The sequence below is a fragment of the Taudactylus pleione genome, unplaced genomic scaffold (assembly GCF_031769625.1).
Source record: "Taudactylus pleione unplaced genomic scaffold, aTauple2 ptg000352l, whole genome shotgun sequence".
NCBI classification, from domain to species: domain Eukaryota; kingdom Metazoa; phylum Chordata; class Amphibia; order Anura; family Myobatrachidae; genus Taudactylus; species Taudactylus pleione.
Window position 1 is genome coordinate 11,613,119 of NW_028284753.1, and position 19,629 is coordinate 11,632,747.

At 41.0% G+C, this 19,629-nt stretch overlaps 1 protein-coding gene across 4 annotated transcripts in view; it reads left to right on the top strand.

The window, feature by feature from the left end:
* Window positions 1-19,629, top strand: part of HDAC8 (histone deacetylase 8) — an 80,790-nt gene that overhangs the window by 16,636 nt on the left and 44,525 nt on the right. For 3 of the 4 annotated variants that reach the window (XM_088444272.1, XM_088444274.1, XM_088444273.1), the window contains exons 5-6: window positions 880-992; window positions 18,074-18,151. In XM_088444272.1, coding sequence (XP_088300398.1) covers window positions 880-992; window positions 18,074-18,151 — 191 coding nt within the window. Of the gene's footprint in view, window positions 1-879; window positions 993-18,073; window positions 18,152-19,629 lie in introns of those variants that run through there. The other variant, XM_088444275.1, reaches the window with a different exon arrangement.

Genomic DNA, 19,629 nt, shown 5'->3' on the forward strand with positions numbered 1-19,629 from the left:
AGCGTCCCCGTCCTAGAACAACTGCTTAGGGAAAATCCCCATTGTCTCCCTGAGGAGCCCTATGGACGTTGAAGAAGGAGAGTTATGGTAAAACTTACTCTTAACTTTTTCTTCGAAGTCCATAGGGTCCACAGGGCATCCGCCCTGAAACCACCTGGCTTCTTTGGGTGTATTCTCTTGGTCACTTCTTTCCTTCTCTGTGTGAGAGTCTGATTCTTCTGTGTACCAGTCTTCCTTCCCTTCTATCCTGCTCCTGCCTTGGGCTTGTTAACAAAACTGAGTTGCCCTCATGCTGTGGGGGCGGGGTATAGGAGGAATGACCGGAGCATCCTGGGACAGGAAAAAGCTTTTCTGTTGGTGTCCGGTCCTCCAAGTGCCACCTACAAACCATTGTCTCCCTGTGGACCCTATGGACTTTGAAGAAAGAGAGTTAACAAGGGTAAGTTTTTCCATAACTCTCCTTTTTCCTGTATTTCAGTAGTGTAAAATGATTAAAAACTGGTAAATAGACCCCTAAATTTAGAATCTTTTTTACTTAAATAATCCTCCATATATAGCAAACAGGACACCCTCTCTGGGAGAAATACACCTGCCAGGGAAGTGCAGTATGGAATACCTGTAACCAATGTATAAAACTAACTTATATTAACCCGTTCTTGTCCGCCTGTTCTGTTGTGCTAGATGCTAGCTTATAATTGAATAGAACAACATACTGTAGTTCCCTGGTAGATGCTTTCTTCTTCCCCAGTTAGACAAGAAGTGCAGTATCCGTTCCAGATTTTATCATTTGTACGATTACTGTGTAACTAGGGTCCAGAGCAGGTTGGATGCTGTGGTCTATGATAAAGTAACCTTAATTTAACCTTTCCATTTCCTCAGAGATGAAGCCTCTGGATTTTGTTACCTTAATGATGCTGTTTTAGGCATTTTAAAACTACGGCAGAAATATGACAGAGTATTGTATATAGATCTGGATTTACATCATGGAGACGGTAAGAAGTGTAATTTTTTTTCTGACTCCTAAACTAAAATATATTTAGAACTGGTCACATTGTTAGCATATTTAACAAGCTTCTCAGGGTTTCATTATAAAAGGAAAATATATGATAAAGGGGAAGTCTGCCAAATGCCAAAAATGAGGCTCTTCCTGTGGTCAGTAGATTGTGAAATGATGGGCTCTTTATTACTGTTTTCTGTAGTCTCTTCATACACACCTGTGACCCTGACCACTGTGTATTTAGAGGTGCCAGATGTCAAATTGGAGCTTAGACTGTAGCCATATGTACCTGCTATATGCAATGATATGGGTGCTGGTGTATGAATGGACACAGTGGGTAGTGCTTTGCAATGTACTACAACTTAGCTGTTATGTAATGTAAAGTGGATGATCCCTTTAATCAGAAGTAGTGTTTTATACAGTTTATTCCCAGTGTTGTGTTCTGGATTATTCAGTTAAATGTTTATACAACGCACAAAATGTATTTATTAAGTGCGACTAAAACTGAAATAGGAACATTCACACAATTCTGTATAACTGCTCTCATACCAAGTCTCAAATAATGGGGTTGATTTACTAACAAGGCACACCCAACCATTGCTGCCCTGTTAATGTGGGTTACTAGATTTGTTCACCATCTTAGTAAAACATTTAATATCATAGTACAATGTATATGAATTTGTATTTGCCTTAGCAGCACACCAGACTATGGATTTAATCCTATTCGGTGTGATTTTGGAATTGCAAGCCGTTTGCCCTGCAAACTCAAATTAAGTTTGCAATCCAGTCCAAACTGATTTTTTTCTTTACAAACATAGAGAGATGAGAGACAAAACAGCGATGACCTACGCAGAGGTCTAGCAATATAAACATACCATATTGCAGAAATAAGTAAATATATAAAGCGTTTATACTGTAGCATAAAAAAAATCAATACACAATGGTAAAAACGCATCAAATATACAACAAAACAGTCTCATCTATTTTTTTTTTTATAGTAGAAGAAAAGAGTAAAATATAATAGAAAAAACGAGAAGGAGCAAGGAAAAGAAAGAGAGGAAAGAGAGAGGGGGGGAGAAACCCGGCTGGATAGAGCCACAGTAGAGCGGCTCTACAGTCTGGAGACGGGGACTATATTTCAAATAACCACACCAAAAGGTGGTCAGTTAAATGCAGGGGGAACCCGGAAATAGGAGGTCCAGGGCTCCCAAACCTTGACAAATTTCTTAGAGAAGCCCTTCAGTATGCTATTAATGAATTCCATACAGTGAATTTGCCATATTTTAGCTATGATCAGACCATAGAAGGAGCCTCAGATTTCTTCCATGCTGAAGCAATGATGCACCTGTCCGCCAGAACCATGTGAGTAAATAATTTATTCTGATGAGGAGATGCCGCAGGGATACATATAGGGAGTAGAAAATATTTAGGGTTAAAAGGAACCTGAATGCCTAAGATGGAGCTGGTCAGGATACCCAACTCCCTCCATAGAGGGATTAATCTCGAACAACTCCGCCAGATGTGTAGGAACGTTACGTTGGTCATGTTACATCGTCAACACAAAGGAGAAATCTCGGGGTGCATTTTGTTAAGGCGAGTAGGAACGTAATACCATCTAAAGAATAACTTGTATGCATTTTCTTTTATGCAAACACATTGAGCTTTTGAAGAAGTTAGATGTCAGTCCAGTCGTCGTTGTCTAAGGTTTCCCCTATGTCAGTCTCCCAGGCCCATTCATGGGAATCTCTGTCGTCCTGTGGTGAGAGCAAAAGCAAGTTGTTTAATGTGTTAATAAGTCCTTTAGGGGATGCCTCATGAAGGGATAAGCCCTCCAATGTGAGAGACCTGTGGTTACTGTGCGATGCTATCGTTGAATAATAGTGCCGTATTTGTAAGTATTGGAAAAAAAATTAGAGGAATTGAGAATTTGGTCTGGAGGTCTGAAAATGTGGGGAAGGATGAGTTCTGCACAATATTTAGCAATTTAACTCCACTGTTCTTCCAGTGCGTTAAGGCAGATGCGTGACAGCCCAGACGAAAGAGATGGTTATCAAACAGTGGAATTAAAGGGCTGGGATCTGGGGCAACATTATAATAGTGGTTAGCCACATCCCAAACATCCAGAGGATGAGAAATTAGAGGGTGATGCAGGACAGCACCAGGACAGGTTGTTCTAGGCAGCCATAATTGCGAAGAGATGAAGTACAACATAAGATCGTTAGTTTCTATCATGACCCACACCCTCTCAGATTTGGGTCCGTTCCATAATACGCATTGTGCTAATCTAGCAGCATAATAAAATGTGGGACCCCTAAGCTACCATCAGACGTGTGTCTCTGCATCACCTCACGTCTCACTCTTGGTCGTTTTTTGGACCAATTGAATTGCACTGTAATGTATTGTAGATGTTTAAAAACATAGGGAGGTATTAGGTAATGTCTGAAATAAATATAGTAACCTCGGTAGTAAGTTCATTTTCATGGCATTAACACGGCCAATTCATGAGATATGACACCCTCCCCAGGTTTTAAGGTCCTTCTGAAATTGTGCTAACAGTTTTGGGAAGTAAGCCTGGAAAAGCTGTAGATATTTTTTTAACTGGCGTCTATTCCATCGAAAGTGGAAAGATTGTTCTAGTGCATCTTTAATATTTTGTGGAATGTAGAAATTGAGGACCTCAGTTTTTTGTGCATTAATTCTATAGCCAGAGTGTGCACCAAATTCATTTATCTCCCGGGAAAGATGTGTTAAGTATTCTGATATTGTGAGCAGAATGTCGTCCACGTTAAGTGCTATTTTATGTTCAGTAGGCCCAATCTGAATACCCTTTATACATGGATTAGCACATATTCGCGCTGCAAGGGGCTCTATCGTCAAGGCAAAAATAAGGGGGGGCAGTGGGTAGCCCTGTCGTGTCCCGTTGGAGATCGGGAATGGGGAGGACGCTATCCCGTTGGCCAGCACAGTTGCTTGGGGGGAACTGTATAGAGCGGTCACACCTCGGAAAAATTGATCAGAGAGACCTGTACATTGGAGGGTGCGATACATAAAAGGCCATTGAATCCGGTCAAAAGCCGTTTCAGTGTCCAACCCTAATACCAAGGCCGGTAAATAATGTTTATGAATTGCGTGGATCAGATCAATTGTCCTTTGCGTATTATCAAGCGCATGTCGCCCAGGTATAAAACCAACCTGGTTGGCATGTACCAGCTTGGGAAGTAAAGGGCCCAGCCTGTTTGCCAAAAGTTTGGCATAGATCTTGATATCTACATTCAGTAGAGATATGGGTCTGTAATTAGTGACTAATTCCAAGTCACGATCAGGTTTCAGTATCACAACTATGCTGGCCAAGGAGGTTAATCGGTCAAAAGATGCGCTATCTAACAATTCGTTAAAAAATGTTTTTAAAAAGGGTGAGAAGATGGGGCAAATTTCTTATAATATTGAGGCGTGAACTAATCTTGGCCAGATGCCGCAGATGTATTGAGTCCTTTAATGGCCACGAGGATCTCCTCCTCCATAATATTCGCTTTCAACTCCAACAGCTGTTGCTCGTTAAGAGAGGGGAGCAAGTTATTAGAAAAGAAAGCAGACAAAGAGGGGACATCTCTGAATTCCTGATGCGGTGAAGAAGTGGACAAATTATCCAAATTTGTATTGTAGACTTGAAACTCAGATACTATCCTCTCGAGATCATAGGTGGTCATCCCTGACTGTCGCAGTCTAATTTTATTAATTAAACTGGATGACCGTTTTTGTCTCGGCTTACTTGCTGGAGTCTGCTTTGTCAGCATTATCATGATGTTTTGAAGAGTAGTCTGATCTAACAACAGTGTCATCAAGACGCCAGGCTCTAGATCTATGGGGAGAATTAAAGAAGACAAATAAAATCTAAGTGCCCACGTGGTCTGTCCATGAGAAAGGTGTATTGCAGAAGTGAGGGAGCGAGAAACTAAAATCAGATCAATGTGGGAATACATTTGATGAGGACCAGAGAAATGTGTGTAATCTCTGGCAATAGAATTTTGGAGGCACCAGGAGTTTACAACAGATAGCCTGTTCAAGCCATTACCAAGAATTCTAGAAATACGTAACACTTCTAGGGAATGGTTTATCTGTGACGGTACAGTTTTATCGAGGGTAGAGTCTAATGGTGGGTACACACTTGAAAGATATATCTTTAGATGATGGTCGTTCATACACACTGAACGGCCATCATCTCTTCGGCCGTGGATCCCTCTGGCAGGGAGGTGGATCGGGGCCGCTCCCCTCGCCACGGCGCCTGCTGCAGACCGCCCATAAAATCCCAAGGACAAAACATACGTCCACTATGGGAAGTCCAGTCTGGTAGGGGAGGGAGATGAGAAACTGGAGAGAGGACCGACCAAAAAATAGAAGGAAATAAAAGAGAGAGTAAAATTAATTTGGGCCTCAGTAGGCCAACACCCTGTAAAAGATAGACCTTAACAGAGGGGCTGAAAATAAAAAAAAACCAAAATATAATGTTACACATAAAAATGAGGGTGTAAATGTGTGGTCGTGGGAGGGCGGGAAGATATAGAACTAGAACTGGTATAAGACCAGAGGCCCTTAGTCAGATTTTTATATATATATATATCTATATATATCTATATATATATATATATATATCTATATATATCTATATCTATATATCCCATGCAGGGGGATAGAGTAGTAGCGCGACCGTGTCAGAGAAATCTATGAGATCTAGTAAATGTGCATTATAGGAAATAACGTCAATATCAAATATCATGGCAACCAATAACGGGTAAATAACTAAAAAAGGTCAACCATATCAGCAAGAATGGAACAGTGGATGCACAATATAGCAATTAAAGTGTAAACAAACTTTCTACTTCATGGTCCATGTCCATAGGCTCCACAGGGAGACTTTGGGGTATAGGTGATGCAGAGTCATCTGGGCACCTTACACAGTAAATTTTTCTCCCAGGATGCACTTGGGTCTCCCTCTATATGCCGCCCCCGGCCAGAGACACCTCAGTTTAGTTGGGTGCCCGGGCCGGAGTCTGGTCACTGAACGCATTGAGGCTATTTAACAGCCCCTGAAGATTTGTAATTTTTAGTTCTTCTTTTTCCAAGAGTGGACAGCGCGGACAGTCCAGGGGACGTCCGCGCTGCCTCTCCGTCACCCCACCGGTGCCGAGACGCCGGTACTGATCCAGGGGTCTCGGCTAGAAGGGACCCCGGAGGATCCCTAGACTGCGGCCGGGTGCTATGGGACAGGTAAGCAGCGGGTCACTGCGTAAGCTGTGTCCCGCTGAAATTGCAGTCTTTTACCTCCAGGGCTGGGGACTCCCTGGGGATGACAGCAAGTGGAGTGAGGCACTGAGTCCTGCGCTTCCACTGGGCCACAAGGGACACACGCTGGGTAGTTAGGGCGCGAGTCCAGTGTCCTGGGGGTTAAACGCCGGCCAGGGGAGGCAGCCTTCCCTGCATAACAGCCGGCTCCTCCCCACTGCACAGCACGCCTTTCCACTGCGGTCTGGCTGTTCTGGGGGAGCTTCTCCTCCTCCGGATCCGCCCCCTCAGAGTTCTCTGGCAGACATTTTCTTCTGGCTGAGTCGCAGATCTAACAGGCAGTGCGGAGCAAGGGGTCCCCTTATGTACCTCTCCTCCAAGGTGGTCAGTGTATATAGAACTATAGCCTACCAGACACGGAGTCTGTGTAGTTGAATAATAGTGCCATTTGTGCAGGTGTATTTATCTCTGCATTGTATGTGACTTTATGCTAGCGCTGTCTGTCTGAGTTTCTCTTTTCACTCTGTCAGCCATTTTACTTTCCCTGTGCTTTTTTCTCACTGAGCCCTTACAAGTGTTGTCAGGGTGCAGATTACTCCTCACAGTTTACTCGTGCTGTGTGGTGGGTCACATATAGGGTACTAGATAGCCTCACTCCCAGACATGGTTTAGAGGATGATGTACCCAGCTTGGCTCCTGTCCTGTCATGCAAAAAATGTGCAGCAGTGTTAAGTGTGGGAGACATGGTACTGGAGGGGTTATGTTTGAAGTGCTATGCCCCTTCAGGTCCTTCTACTGTCTCAGCCATCGTGCAGGAGCCCCCTTGGGCGTGCTTTCCACAAGCATTAACTGCCATTGTTTGACGCTTAGCAGCCCCTCCTGTGTTTTCCCCGCTGAGGTTCCCACAGCAGCAGGTTATGCCCCCTCGGAGCCTGTTTCATCCAGCTGCACCCATGCAGGTTGTATCTAATCCTCCCTGGGTTAATACACATTCCACTACGGTGCAGAATCTTGCGGATCTGCGGCAGTGGGATGCACCTCATATTAGACTGGCTAAATGTATTTTGCCGTCATCTCGGTCTACTTAATATGATGACGAGGATATTTCGTCTGATGATGGGGTGCTCCTGGATGACTCTGGCTCCACCTCGTGCAGAGGGCTCGGAGGCAGTCAAAGATTTATATTCCAAGTCTGATACAAGCTGTCCGTGCGGCCTTGGTCATAGAGGAGGACGAACCTCCAGCGCCCAAGTCCAAATATGCCTATTTCAAGGACGTAAAGGTGACCGCTGCCATATTTCCTTTATCTGATCAGCTGGTAGACCACCTGGAGGTGGCATGGAAATCACCTGGAAAATGCAAAGGCGTCTGGCTTACTTATGCTTATCCTTTTGCTGATGACTATTTTACAAAATGGAAAATTTCACCAGCGGTGGACTCTCATGTGACGTGCTTGTCGTCCTTGAACGAGGTTTGCCTGAAATCCATTTATTCCCTTTCAGGTGCTGCGTGCAGACTAGCCATGGCTATCTGCTGGTAGCTAGAGCTATGGAATGTTGGGCGAACACCTTTTTCAGTCTCAGATGCGGTAAGGGAGCGTTGGACTCAGGAGTTCCAGGCCAGCCAGAAACTGCAGTGCCCCCCAGCCGCGGATGCCAGCGACGTCGGCAGAATTTAATTGAGGCCTCGGCTGCAGAAGGGTGGGTGTGCTGTAACCTGCAGGGATGCAGGACATGACCCCCGGCTCCGCTAACTGCACCATGCGGCGTGGATCGGTAGTATAGAGTGTGTATGTGGCAAGGTAGAGGGGTCCCCAGGAGGTCTGAAAAGAAGGAAAGGTGGCTTAAATAGAGGAGACTAGCAGGAGCTCATAAACAGCACGTCTGCCTCCATTGCTCGCCAGGCCACACAATATTAGAGGAATTACAAAGTAAAAGTTATGAGAACACAACCTATGCTATTCCATCAGTAAAAATCTTTGCTGTTACAGATGATTCAGTCTCGAACGATAATAAATTCAAACGTAAATCCAAATTTTTTACGGTACATAATAAAAGTCTACAAATAGATGTCTTTAAGAAAACCATTTTGGAGGATTTTAAACATCTATGTGAACAGGCAAACAGTAAGAAATCATATTATACGAACAATATATGAGTGAACAACAAGCCTTAAAAACCCTCATGTCAGATCAAGGTATTATAATAAAACCAGCCAATAAGGGGGGGGGGGGGGGGGGTTTGGTTTTGCAGAACAGGGAAAATTACCTTATAGAGGCAAACAGACAGTTGGGAGATTAGACCTTTTACTCCATATTATAACAAGATCCCACCATCAAATTTAACAAATAATAAAAATTACTGTTGACCCGAGCCCTAGATGAGTGAGTGATCTCCAAAGAAACTCTGGATTTTTTGTTACTAACTTTTTCAATAATCCCTACATACTACCATCTACCGAAAATTCATAAGTCAACAACCAACCCCCCTGGATGCCTCATTATATCGGGCATTGGGTCCCTAACATCTAATTTGTCTTTCTTTGTCGATTCTTATCTCCATCCCATAGCGCAATCATTAAAAGCATACATCCCTGAAACCACTAATTTTTTGCAATCAATTGAATGGAAATTGAACTATGCATTGCTCACTTGTGACGTACAGGCGTTGTACACTAACATTCCTCACATATTGGGCATTGAGGCAGTACAACATCATCTTAGATCAGACCATACTAAAACAGATTTTTTTTAAACTATTTCGATTAGACAGTGTACGCTTTATACTGTCTCATAATTACTTTATATTTAACCGTCAATACTATATTCAGACGAGAGACACGGCAGTGGGGTCCAGGTTCGCCCCTAGCTTTGCGAACCTCTATATGGGTCTTTTGGAAGAGAGACTCATTTGGGGTGGCGAGTTCGGGACGAACCTGGTCATCTATTATTGATGACTTATTCTTTGTGTGGGACGGGGATGAAGAGTCTGCTAATAAATTTGTCCAATATTTGAACCAAAATCCCTTTCAACTCACGTTCACTAGCAAATATAGCAGGACATCTAAAGATTTTCTGGACATCACAGTTTCGATTATTAATAACCACATTTCTACGTGTACATTTCAAAAACAAACGGATAGCTATATCTTTTAATTCCATTTAATAGTAACCACCAGAAAAAATGGTTACAGAATATACCATCAGGTCAGTTACGAAGAATTCATAGAAACTGTTCTAATAGTAAAGAATTTATAGACCATTCAGACAAACCTCTAAATGCTTTCAGAAACAGACACTATCCGGAATCATTATTACAAGATTCCTTTAACAAAATAGTGGGAATGGATAGAAATAGTCATTTTAATATGAAAGCTTCCACAATAGATTCACAACATTCAAAATATACAGAATCTACTAAATTTATAACCAAATACAATTCTGAAGCTCAAAGTATAAGGAAAATCATTACTACTAACCAAAAAATATTATATTATACACCGATTTTGAAAAATGAAATGGAGTCTGGAACTAGAGTCATCTTTAAGAGAGCCCAAAATTTGGGCAATCTACTAGCACCCACATTATTTAAATCTATATCTAGGACACACCATCCACAAACGATGAAACATAATTGGTTAGCTACAGGTATAAAGGGCTGCTACAGATGTGGCTCCACTAAATGTATCATGTGAATATATGCAACATAAAACTGTGTCTTTTACATCCTATAAAACTAATGAACAGTTTTACATCAAATCCTATTTAAACTGTAATTCCACTTATATTATTTATGTTGTTAATTGCTCATGTGGGATCCAATATGTGGGTCGTACTACACGACGTCTAAAAGACAGATTCCTTGAACACCGTAGAAATATACTTAAGAAATCATTAGATCATTCTCTTTTAAGACACTGTACAGAAGAACATCTAGGAAATCCCAGATGTGTCCATATTATGGGAATAGAGTCGGTCGCCCCCACACTTTGGGGTGGCTACAGGTACTCCAGACTTTGTTTACGCGAAACCTATTAGATCCACAGATTGAGCACTTTGCAACCTGATGGTTTAAATGGAATAACAGTTACAGATTTTGATATCTAGTCCTTTTGGCACTAGAGTTCCCTCGGGCTAATATTGTACTAGTATATATGTTCTGTAATCCTAGTATAGCTATATAATAACTAGATGGACAGGATAAACTAGGGATAATTGCTTTTTAAAAAAAATTATTTAGTTTGGTCTATATTCATATAAGGGTGCGTTTATATGATGACTATTTGTGCATGGTAGATTTTTTAGCATTCTACACCTCTGTCTCCCAAAAAGGTTTAATTTTCTTTAGATATTTCTTTACATTATGTTTATAGATGTAAATGAAGAAAGCTTCATTGCATATATAGAAGAATCTATTTGTGAGTAAGGTATAATACTCTCTATAAGGTGTATATGGTATGTGCTGCCTTATCTTTTCGCATGCTACACTGTTGTCTCCCTAGTTTAATTCCCGTATAATACTAAAGGAGAACTAAAGATCCTCTCTATATATTGTGTTTATAGATACAAATGTACTAATCATCACTAGATACATAAAATAATTTTGTATTAATTTACATATTTTTGTTTTATTTTATTTCACTTTATTATGTAACATATATTATATCTCATTCTTATTTCTATTTTTATTTTTATATTCATATTTGTTTATTTTTTTTAAAAACAAAATATTTTATTGGAGGACATCGTAAATTTGCATACAAAAGACAAACAAGTAGAACAATGTCTTGAATATGAAATGGATTGAAACACATTCGAAATATATAATTTTACCGAAGTAAATAAAAACAGTATGAACATCTCAGTAGCTAATATATTAGCCAAAATCTGCAAAAGTACTACCGATAATTTACTGAGTATTACAATCCATAATGCCCAGAAAAGAGAAGAAAGAAAAAAAAAAGAGAGAGGAAGGAAGAGAGTTTTAGGGTGGAGTAATCAACGGATTCCAGGAGTAGAGCGGGCCTGAGAATGAAACCATGGTGACCAAATCTAATGATACTTCATCACCGAATTATTTAGTAAGCTGGAAATATATTCCATTGATGCAATGTAGTTAATTTTAGCTATAAGCGCATATTTTGAGGGTGGGCTGTGGTCTTCCCAGTGTTTGGCTATAAGGGTTTTAGCGGCATTACAGATATGTGTAATCAGTTTATCCTGGGTTTTGGAGACACCAATGGGTGGTGCATGCAATAATGCTGAGACTGGGTCTAATGTAAATCCCGTACCAAGAGCTTGATTAATCACGGATAGAGGGACAAGACCACTAAATGTGGAAAAATGACCCTTCTTGACCACAGAGTCTCCAACACATTTTGGACATAGCAGGAAATATGGAATGTAGTTTAGTAGGGACTAAATACCAACAGGTATATACTTTTATAGCAAGTTTCGCGTATTGAAACACTGATAGAGGCTTTGGCAGTACGTAATCTAATTTCTTCCCACTGATCATCATCTAAAATCACAACAAGATCAGATTCCCATAATAATTCATGCGATTCCTGTGGAGGACGATCAGGGGCCAAAGCTGAATTGTAAATTGTTGAAATATTCCCTCTCCTCCCAATTGAATATAAACACAGACGTTCAAATGAGGTAGGTTTGTGCAGTGAAGAAGATTTGGATTGGGAGCAGATAAAACTAATAATTTGAAAATATTGGAAGAAACAAGAGGAGGGTAAGTTTAGGCGATCTTGGAATGAGGAAGGAGCAAAATCGCCTTTGATATGGATAAATCTGTCTACAGCTCGAGTTCGCCATGGAGCTGCCATATTTCTATCACACCCTGAAGGGAATTGTGGATGGTCCCATATTGGGGTGAGTGGAGACAGATAGGGAGAGAGGTCGTGCTTTGTCCCACAACTGGAGAGAAAATTTGACAGTAGGGACAGAGTACACTGACGCCGGCCTATACTTTTTGGGAAGCCAAACCAAAGTATTAAGCGTACCACACCGAGTCAATGAATTCTCAATATCAACCCATTTTTTAACTCCTGGGCCAGAATGCCATGACAAGATATGATTAAGATGACATGCTTCATAATAAGACTGTATAATAGGCAGTCCCAGGCCCCCCGTGATTGTACTTTTGCTAAGAATTGATCTCTTGGTACGGTGCCTACTAACCGCCCATACAAATCTGTTACAGAGTTTTTGTAAAGAGACGAGGGTTGTGCAGGGTACCGAGATTGGAAGAGTCTGGAAAAGATATATTAAACGGGGAGAAGGTTCATTTTGAGAGCGTTTACTCTACCAAACCACAAGATATACATCCGATCCCAGTTCTAAGGATCATGTGTCAAATTATTAATCAGAGGGACAAAATTAGCCTGATATAGAGAAGAGTAGGTTTTAGTGATGGATATCCCAAGATATTTTATAGCGGATGGTCTCCAAAGAAAAGGAAACTTAGAAGTTAACGTGATCTGCAATTGGGGAGAGATATGTAAAGTGAAAGCTTCCGATTTGGAATGATTAATTTTGTATCCCGAAAAGGAACCAAAAACGGAGAGTTCGTTTTGAAGATTAGGAAGGGATATTAACGGATTGGAAAGGGTCAGGAGAACATCATCCGCAAAGAGGATATTTTGTACTGGTTTTGACCAACTGTAATGCCCTGAATATCAGCATTAGCTCGAATACGAGCTGCTAGTGGTTCAATACATAGGGCAAATATAGGGGTGACAGTGGGCATCCTTGTCGCGTACCGTTGGTAAGGGTGAATCCGGGAGAACAGATCCCATTTGTCAGAACCATAGAAGAGGGACAGGAATAAAGGGCTTTAATAGCCGTAATAAAATGGCCCCTGAATCCAAATGAGAGAGTAGAGAATAAGAAGGACCATGAAATGCGGTCAAACGCCTTCTCAGCGTCGAGTGCTAGAAGGTATTTTGGAAGCATTAATATAATGGAACAAATTGATACTGCGTCTCGTGTTGTCTGAGGCCTGACGTCCTGGCATAAAGCCTACTTGATCAGAGTCAACCAAAGACGTCAACACAGAATTTAATCTAGTAGCAAGTACCTTGGCAAATAATTTTAAATCGGTGTTTATTAAAGAAATGGGCCTATAGTTGGTACAAAGGGAAAGGGTCTTTACCGGGTTTGGGAATAACTATAATGCGAGAAGCCAAAGAATCAGTATGGAACAGGGTTTCGTTCATGACTCCATTAAATAGGTTAACCATTTATGGTTACTGCTGAGGGGCGAATATTTTGTTGTAGGCCATTGAATATCCATCTGAGCCTGGAGCCTTAGATGGTTTCTGGACTTTTAGTGCCGCTTCAATTTCCTCGACTAAGATATCATTATTTAGGAGCTGACGAGCAGATGTATCAATTTGGGGGAGGGCACAGGAGTCTAAATACAGTTGGGACTCAGTGATATGAGAGGATGGTTCAACAGGTGGTTTTAAATTATATAGAGCTCGATAATAATCCAAGAAAACCTTATTGATACATTTAGGGTCATAGGTTAAACAGAAAGTGGGGTCTTTAATTGAGTAAATAGTCTGGACAGCTTTTTTAGTGCGAAGTTTATTAGCCAACAAGGTATCAGCCTTGTTGCTTTTGTCATAGAAATTTTGATTAGCCCAGTGTAGAAATCGTACAACCTCTTCAGCTTGGAGAGATTGCATTTCAGAACTTGCTTTAGAAAGTTGGGCAAGAGTGGTCTTGGAGTGAGTGCGCTTATGTTCTCTGTCTAGATCTGCAATGGATTTAGGGCCTAATTCAGAGACGGACGCTCTGAACGAGCGCTCGCTCTGATTCAGGGCGTTTTTTTTTTTTTGTTCGGCCTCCTGACCGTCAAGACCATCGCGACCATCGGGTTTGCGACGAGACCCTTGTGGTAGGGTCTCGTGGCCGCAAGCCCCAGAGAGCTTCTGGCTCTAATAGAGCCGGAAGCTCTCTCACTGACGTTTGCTTGGGAACGCCTCCGTTTGTGAAGCCGCACCCGGGCCCCCTTTAGTGCGAGACCCGGAGCGACGGAGCACCCGTCGCTATCCGGGTCTCGCACATGTGCACGATGGAGCCGGCTCCGTCGTGCGCATACCCAGTGGGCAAACATCGACCCGGTTGCGAGCGCTCAGCGCTTGTGACCGGGTCTGAATCAGGCCCTTAGTCAGATGAGCTATCTGTTGCTCCTGTTCTCTTTTCCTACGAGAGGCATATTGAATAATCGATCCTCGTATGACTGCTTTATGGGCCTCCTATACCTTCGACATAGTACAATCTCCCTGTTCATTAAGGACGAAGTAGTCCTGAATTTTGGATTTTATCAATTCTTGAAACTGGGGGATTTTTAATAAAGTCTTGTTAAGTTTCCATGGAGATCTACCATTCTTAGATTCTAATAAGTTGAATTTTACTAACAAAATTGAGTGGTCTGACCAAGTGTTAGGAATTATCTTGGACTGAATTGCAGACTGAGAGAGAGGTACAACAAAGAAATAAGTCTATACGGGAGTATACATCATGGGGTATGGAATATTTATGTTTATCTTTATGCTAGCATCTTTTCATCATAGTGCTCATTGTATCATATTGAATTGCCAGTTTCATGATCAACATTAAACTATTTTGATCTATGTTATACATAGATGCGATTTATCTTAATGTCTGCATTTAGTTTGTTGCTATTTGTCTGTATAGCAACATGTCGTATTGATTCATTGTGATTTAACACACCTGAGGATCTTTAACTGGTGTGCTTTAAAAAGGCTTCCGTGACTACAAGTCACATTATACTACAGACGAAGGTGCTTATGAGCACAGAAACGTGTTGAGTCTAGAACAGCGAGAAGCTATATACACTACCCCCATGTCGAATGACTTACTGATGCCTTTACTGGACCTAGGCTGCTAAAAGAGACTTTGGTGCTGACAAACATCTTATTGGGCTTATTAGCCTATGTGGCAGCGTGCACCTTCATTCCTACAGAGCTCACGGCTGGGTCCTTTATACACAGCAGCAGTTGTGAACCTCCACCACACTGCTTACTGCTTGACTCACCATTTATTGCATCAGCCGAGAGTCCATTACCTTATACCCGGAATATACAAGCTGCTATATCCCGTTTACAGCACAGTGTGCTGAGCAGACAGGTGGGACGCCACCCCATGAGACCTACCGGTGGGATACTTGTACGATCTGCGGATATCACCGCTTAAGCAATCTGGACATTATTTTGGAACAACATTTAGCAGCACCGGCTATCTAAGGTGACATTATGGGGACTTGGTAAATATTTACCTTTTAAATGCAAAAGCACTTTTTCTGTATTTTTATACGGCACATTTTATTCAATACCTTATACTTATCAGTTTTTACTGAATACTTGTGATATTATATTGTTATTTTATTTACCTCATTTGTCAAATGTTTTTTTTATAAACGCATGTTTATTAATCAGTTATAACTAATTTGCACAGCCAAATACCATTTACCACTCCCCAACTCGCATTGATTTCTTTTTAGAGGAAATTTGCGTTTTTTGGTGCGCGCCACCACCATGGGAGGGGAAAAGGTAGGGAAAAATCTTTACTTTAAGGTAAAAATGTTGGGACACAGTGCAGAACCTCTGGTACACCCCTCCGAATGAGTAATCAAGCACTTAGAGGGGTTTAAATAGCATTATTTGGCCAATAAGGACATGTCAGTTTTCATGTGAGTTTCTCCAAAAAGCTCAATAATGGGTAAATGATGTGGGACAGGTATGTGGAGTTGTAAATGATTTAGGACAGGTATGTGGAGGTGTAAATGATGTAGGACAGGTAGGTGGAGGTGTAAATGATGTAGGACAGGTATGTATAGGTGTAAATGATGTAGGACAGGTATGTGTAGGTGTAAATGATGTAGGACAGGTATGTGGAAGTGTAAATGATGTAGGACAGGTATGTGGAGGTGTAAATGATGTAGGACAGGTATGTGGAGGTGTAAATGATGTAGGACAGGTATGTGGAGGTGTTTTTGAACTTGCAGATGATAGGTAAAAAGTGTTTATTCTGACTTTTTACAAACTTGTATTAAAACAATGAAACATTTCTATACATACATTTCTCTGTACCCCAATGTGGAGGTGTAAATGATGTAGGTCAGGTATGCGGAGGTGTAAATGATGTAGGACAGGTATGTGTAGGTGTAAATGATGTAGGTCAGGTATGCGGAGGTGTAAATGATGTAGGTCAGGTATGTGGAGGTGTAAATGATGTAGGACAGGTAGGTGTAGGTGTAAATGATGTAGGACAGGTATGCGGAGGTGTAAATGATGTAGGTCAGGTATGTGGAGGTGTAAATGATGTAGGACAGGTAGGTGTAAATGATGTGGGACAGGAATGTGGAGGTGTAAATGATGTAGGACAGGTATGTGTAGGTGTAAATGATGTAGGACAGGTATGTGTAGGTGTAAATGATGTAGGACAGGTATGTGGAAGTGTAAATGATGTAGGACAGGTATGTGGAAGTGTAAATGATGTAGGACAGGTATGTGGAAGTGTAAATGATGTAGGACAGGTATGTGGAGGTGTAAATGATGTAGGACAGGTATGTGGAGGTGTTTTTGAACTTGCAGATGATAGGTAAAAAGTGTTTATTCTCACTTTTTACAAACTTGTATTAAAACACTGAAACATTTCTATACATACATTTCTCTGTACCCCAAAATCTCCATAAAGACTTTACTTTGATTAAAATATTTCCAACCATTAATAAAGTGCAAAAATCAGATATTTGACACCTTTCAAAAACCTCCAGTATGTTCCTTTTGATCACGAACAGCCTTCTTTATGGTCCTGCTTTCTCAGTTGTCACTTATTTGGGGTCAGGATGCTTTCCTCACTGTTTCATGCACTTCTCAAGGGTCATATTTTGCAGAGCAGTCACACATCCTTGCGATTACTGCGATTTGCCATTTCTAATTGGATCTTGCATTTCTCGGGTGCGTGCATTCATGCGATGTCTGTGAGTTTCATGAAATAACCTCGCATTTGCAAACTTGCATCCAATATAATTGGGCCTGGGATGTAGTTTATAGACAGGCGGATTAAATGCCGCCTGTCTATATCCCGACAGCAGATGCCCGGTTGAAATACCGACGCCTATCTTAATACCAACATCGGAATGGTGAAGGACGCAGAGCCAATCGTGGTAAGTTCCGCCATCCTTAGCATTTAGCCGTGGAGGTGTTAGGTTTAGGCACCTCCAAGGGGGATTTAGGGTTAGGCTAGGAGAAGGCGGGGTTAGGCTTAGGCATCACTGGGTGGAAGGTAGGGTTAGACACCCCCCGGGAGGGTTAGGTTTAGGGTGCAGTCAGGATTTCATAACCAACCCATTGGGCTCTATAATTGTTCCTGTGCATTGCATTGTGCTGCTAAAAAAATCTTCAATATGTTTGAAATTGCTAGTGCAAAGCAAACTTTTATAGCTCACCATTTTAATTAATATACTTTTAATATGTTCTTAAAGTTCCTAATTGTTTCTGATTAATATTTGTGATTTAATAAACCTTTTTTTTTTTTTTTTACAAATTTTTATATTTAATTTTAAAGTGACAACTATGCTATGCTGTTAACATGTTTAGATAATTGTGGAGTCTGCTTCATTCAACAGAGTCATTTCAAGCTAACAGGAGTAAAGCTATTAAATAAATCTTGGTAGTAGTAGTAGTTCTATTGCGATTGTATTACGTTACCTTGTGCCTCGTTTTTATACATTGCTACTTCTTATTTTTCAGGAGTTGAAGATGCATTCAGTTTCACATCTAAAGTTATGACTGTTTCTCTGCATAAATTTTCCCCCGGTTTTTTCCCTGGTAAGTATTTTGGGCATGTCTTCTTTTTTTTTTTTTTTTCATTTTACAGCCTGTATTCTATATTGTATTTTCTAGTTTGCTTATTTTTGGAGGAGCCGGGGATAGAGGTGGGCAATAATATCAGCTATCAATCTTGCACACTAAAATAATGGAGTGCCAAGGAATGGAAGAGGGCATTAATAGTGCCTGGTCTCCTCCATCCTGGCACCAACAGATTGATGCGCACCCTCATTTGAAAGAGGAGAAACCCTCTTTCAAACCAAATGCCCCTTAGTATTTATTGCCTGGTGATGAGAGGAATCGCCAGACAATATCCCATTACATTAAAGAAATCACTAAGAAGTCCTCCTTCCCACATCCATTTAGAGGCACCCTCATTTGAAAGAGGGAATCCCCTCTTTAAAATGATGTTGCCCTTAGTAGTTATTGATTACCATACACCACACAATTTGCTGGTGGCACATAAAACATGGATACTTTTCATTCCAATGTATTAGTTCTTTTAACAGAAGTTTCACGGATACAATAAACAAATATCTGGTCTTGCCTTATATAACATCACCCAGTGTGTGAATCCTGGCCCATCGCTCCTAACGACATAATCAGTATGCGTGAACTGCCCGAATCAATCATATGCCATCATATCATGCCAACTCAGTTTAATTGCCTAGCAACAAGTCAAAGGGGCGTATCTTGAATGTTTAACCTACCACCAATGCAGATACTAACCAGAATCTAAAAGCAACACAATAAATATATACAAGTTTATCATCAAACCCTAGTAATGTACATTTCAAATCTAGGAATTTATTTACAGTTCTAAAACCCGGCTTTTCAGATTGTGTTTATGCACGAAATTTAAAAGGGCAATGCTATTACTAGCCGTGTTTTGCTAGTAAAAGCATTTGCCTTTTAAATTGTGGGTATAAACTCAATTTTAAGCACTAGGTTTTAGAACTTGACACTTGGTAAACAAACCCCCTAGAACAGTGGTTCCCAAACTTTTTCGAATCACTGCACCCTAGAGTATCTACGTTTTTTCCAAGGCACTCCTGGGCCATAAGTTTTTTGTTTTTTTTATTGAAAAATTTAGCAAAAATTAAATTAAGTAAATTGTGCTTATATGTCACCCTTAGGTTCAGTTATGTGGTGGCCAAAAGGCCTGAGCTTCTTTTTGTCCACATATTATTTGATAGGCAAAACCAGTGCTAATGATTGCCAATCACACTGAATACAAAACTTTTTATTTGGTAGTGGAAGATGAACCCGAGGCACCCCTGCAAGTGCTCTGAGGCACCCCAAGGTGCCACGGCACCCAGTTTGAGAACCACTGCCCTAGAGTGTATATTATATTCTACCACTACTATATTAACTACAACTATAATCCAGCACAAAGGAACACTGGGCAGATGTATGAAGCTCTTGAAAGTGATGAAGTGGATAGTGATAAACGACCAACCAATCTGCTCCCAACTGTC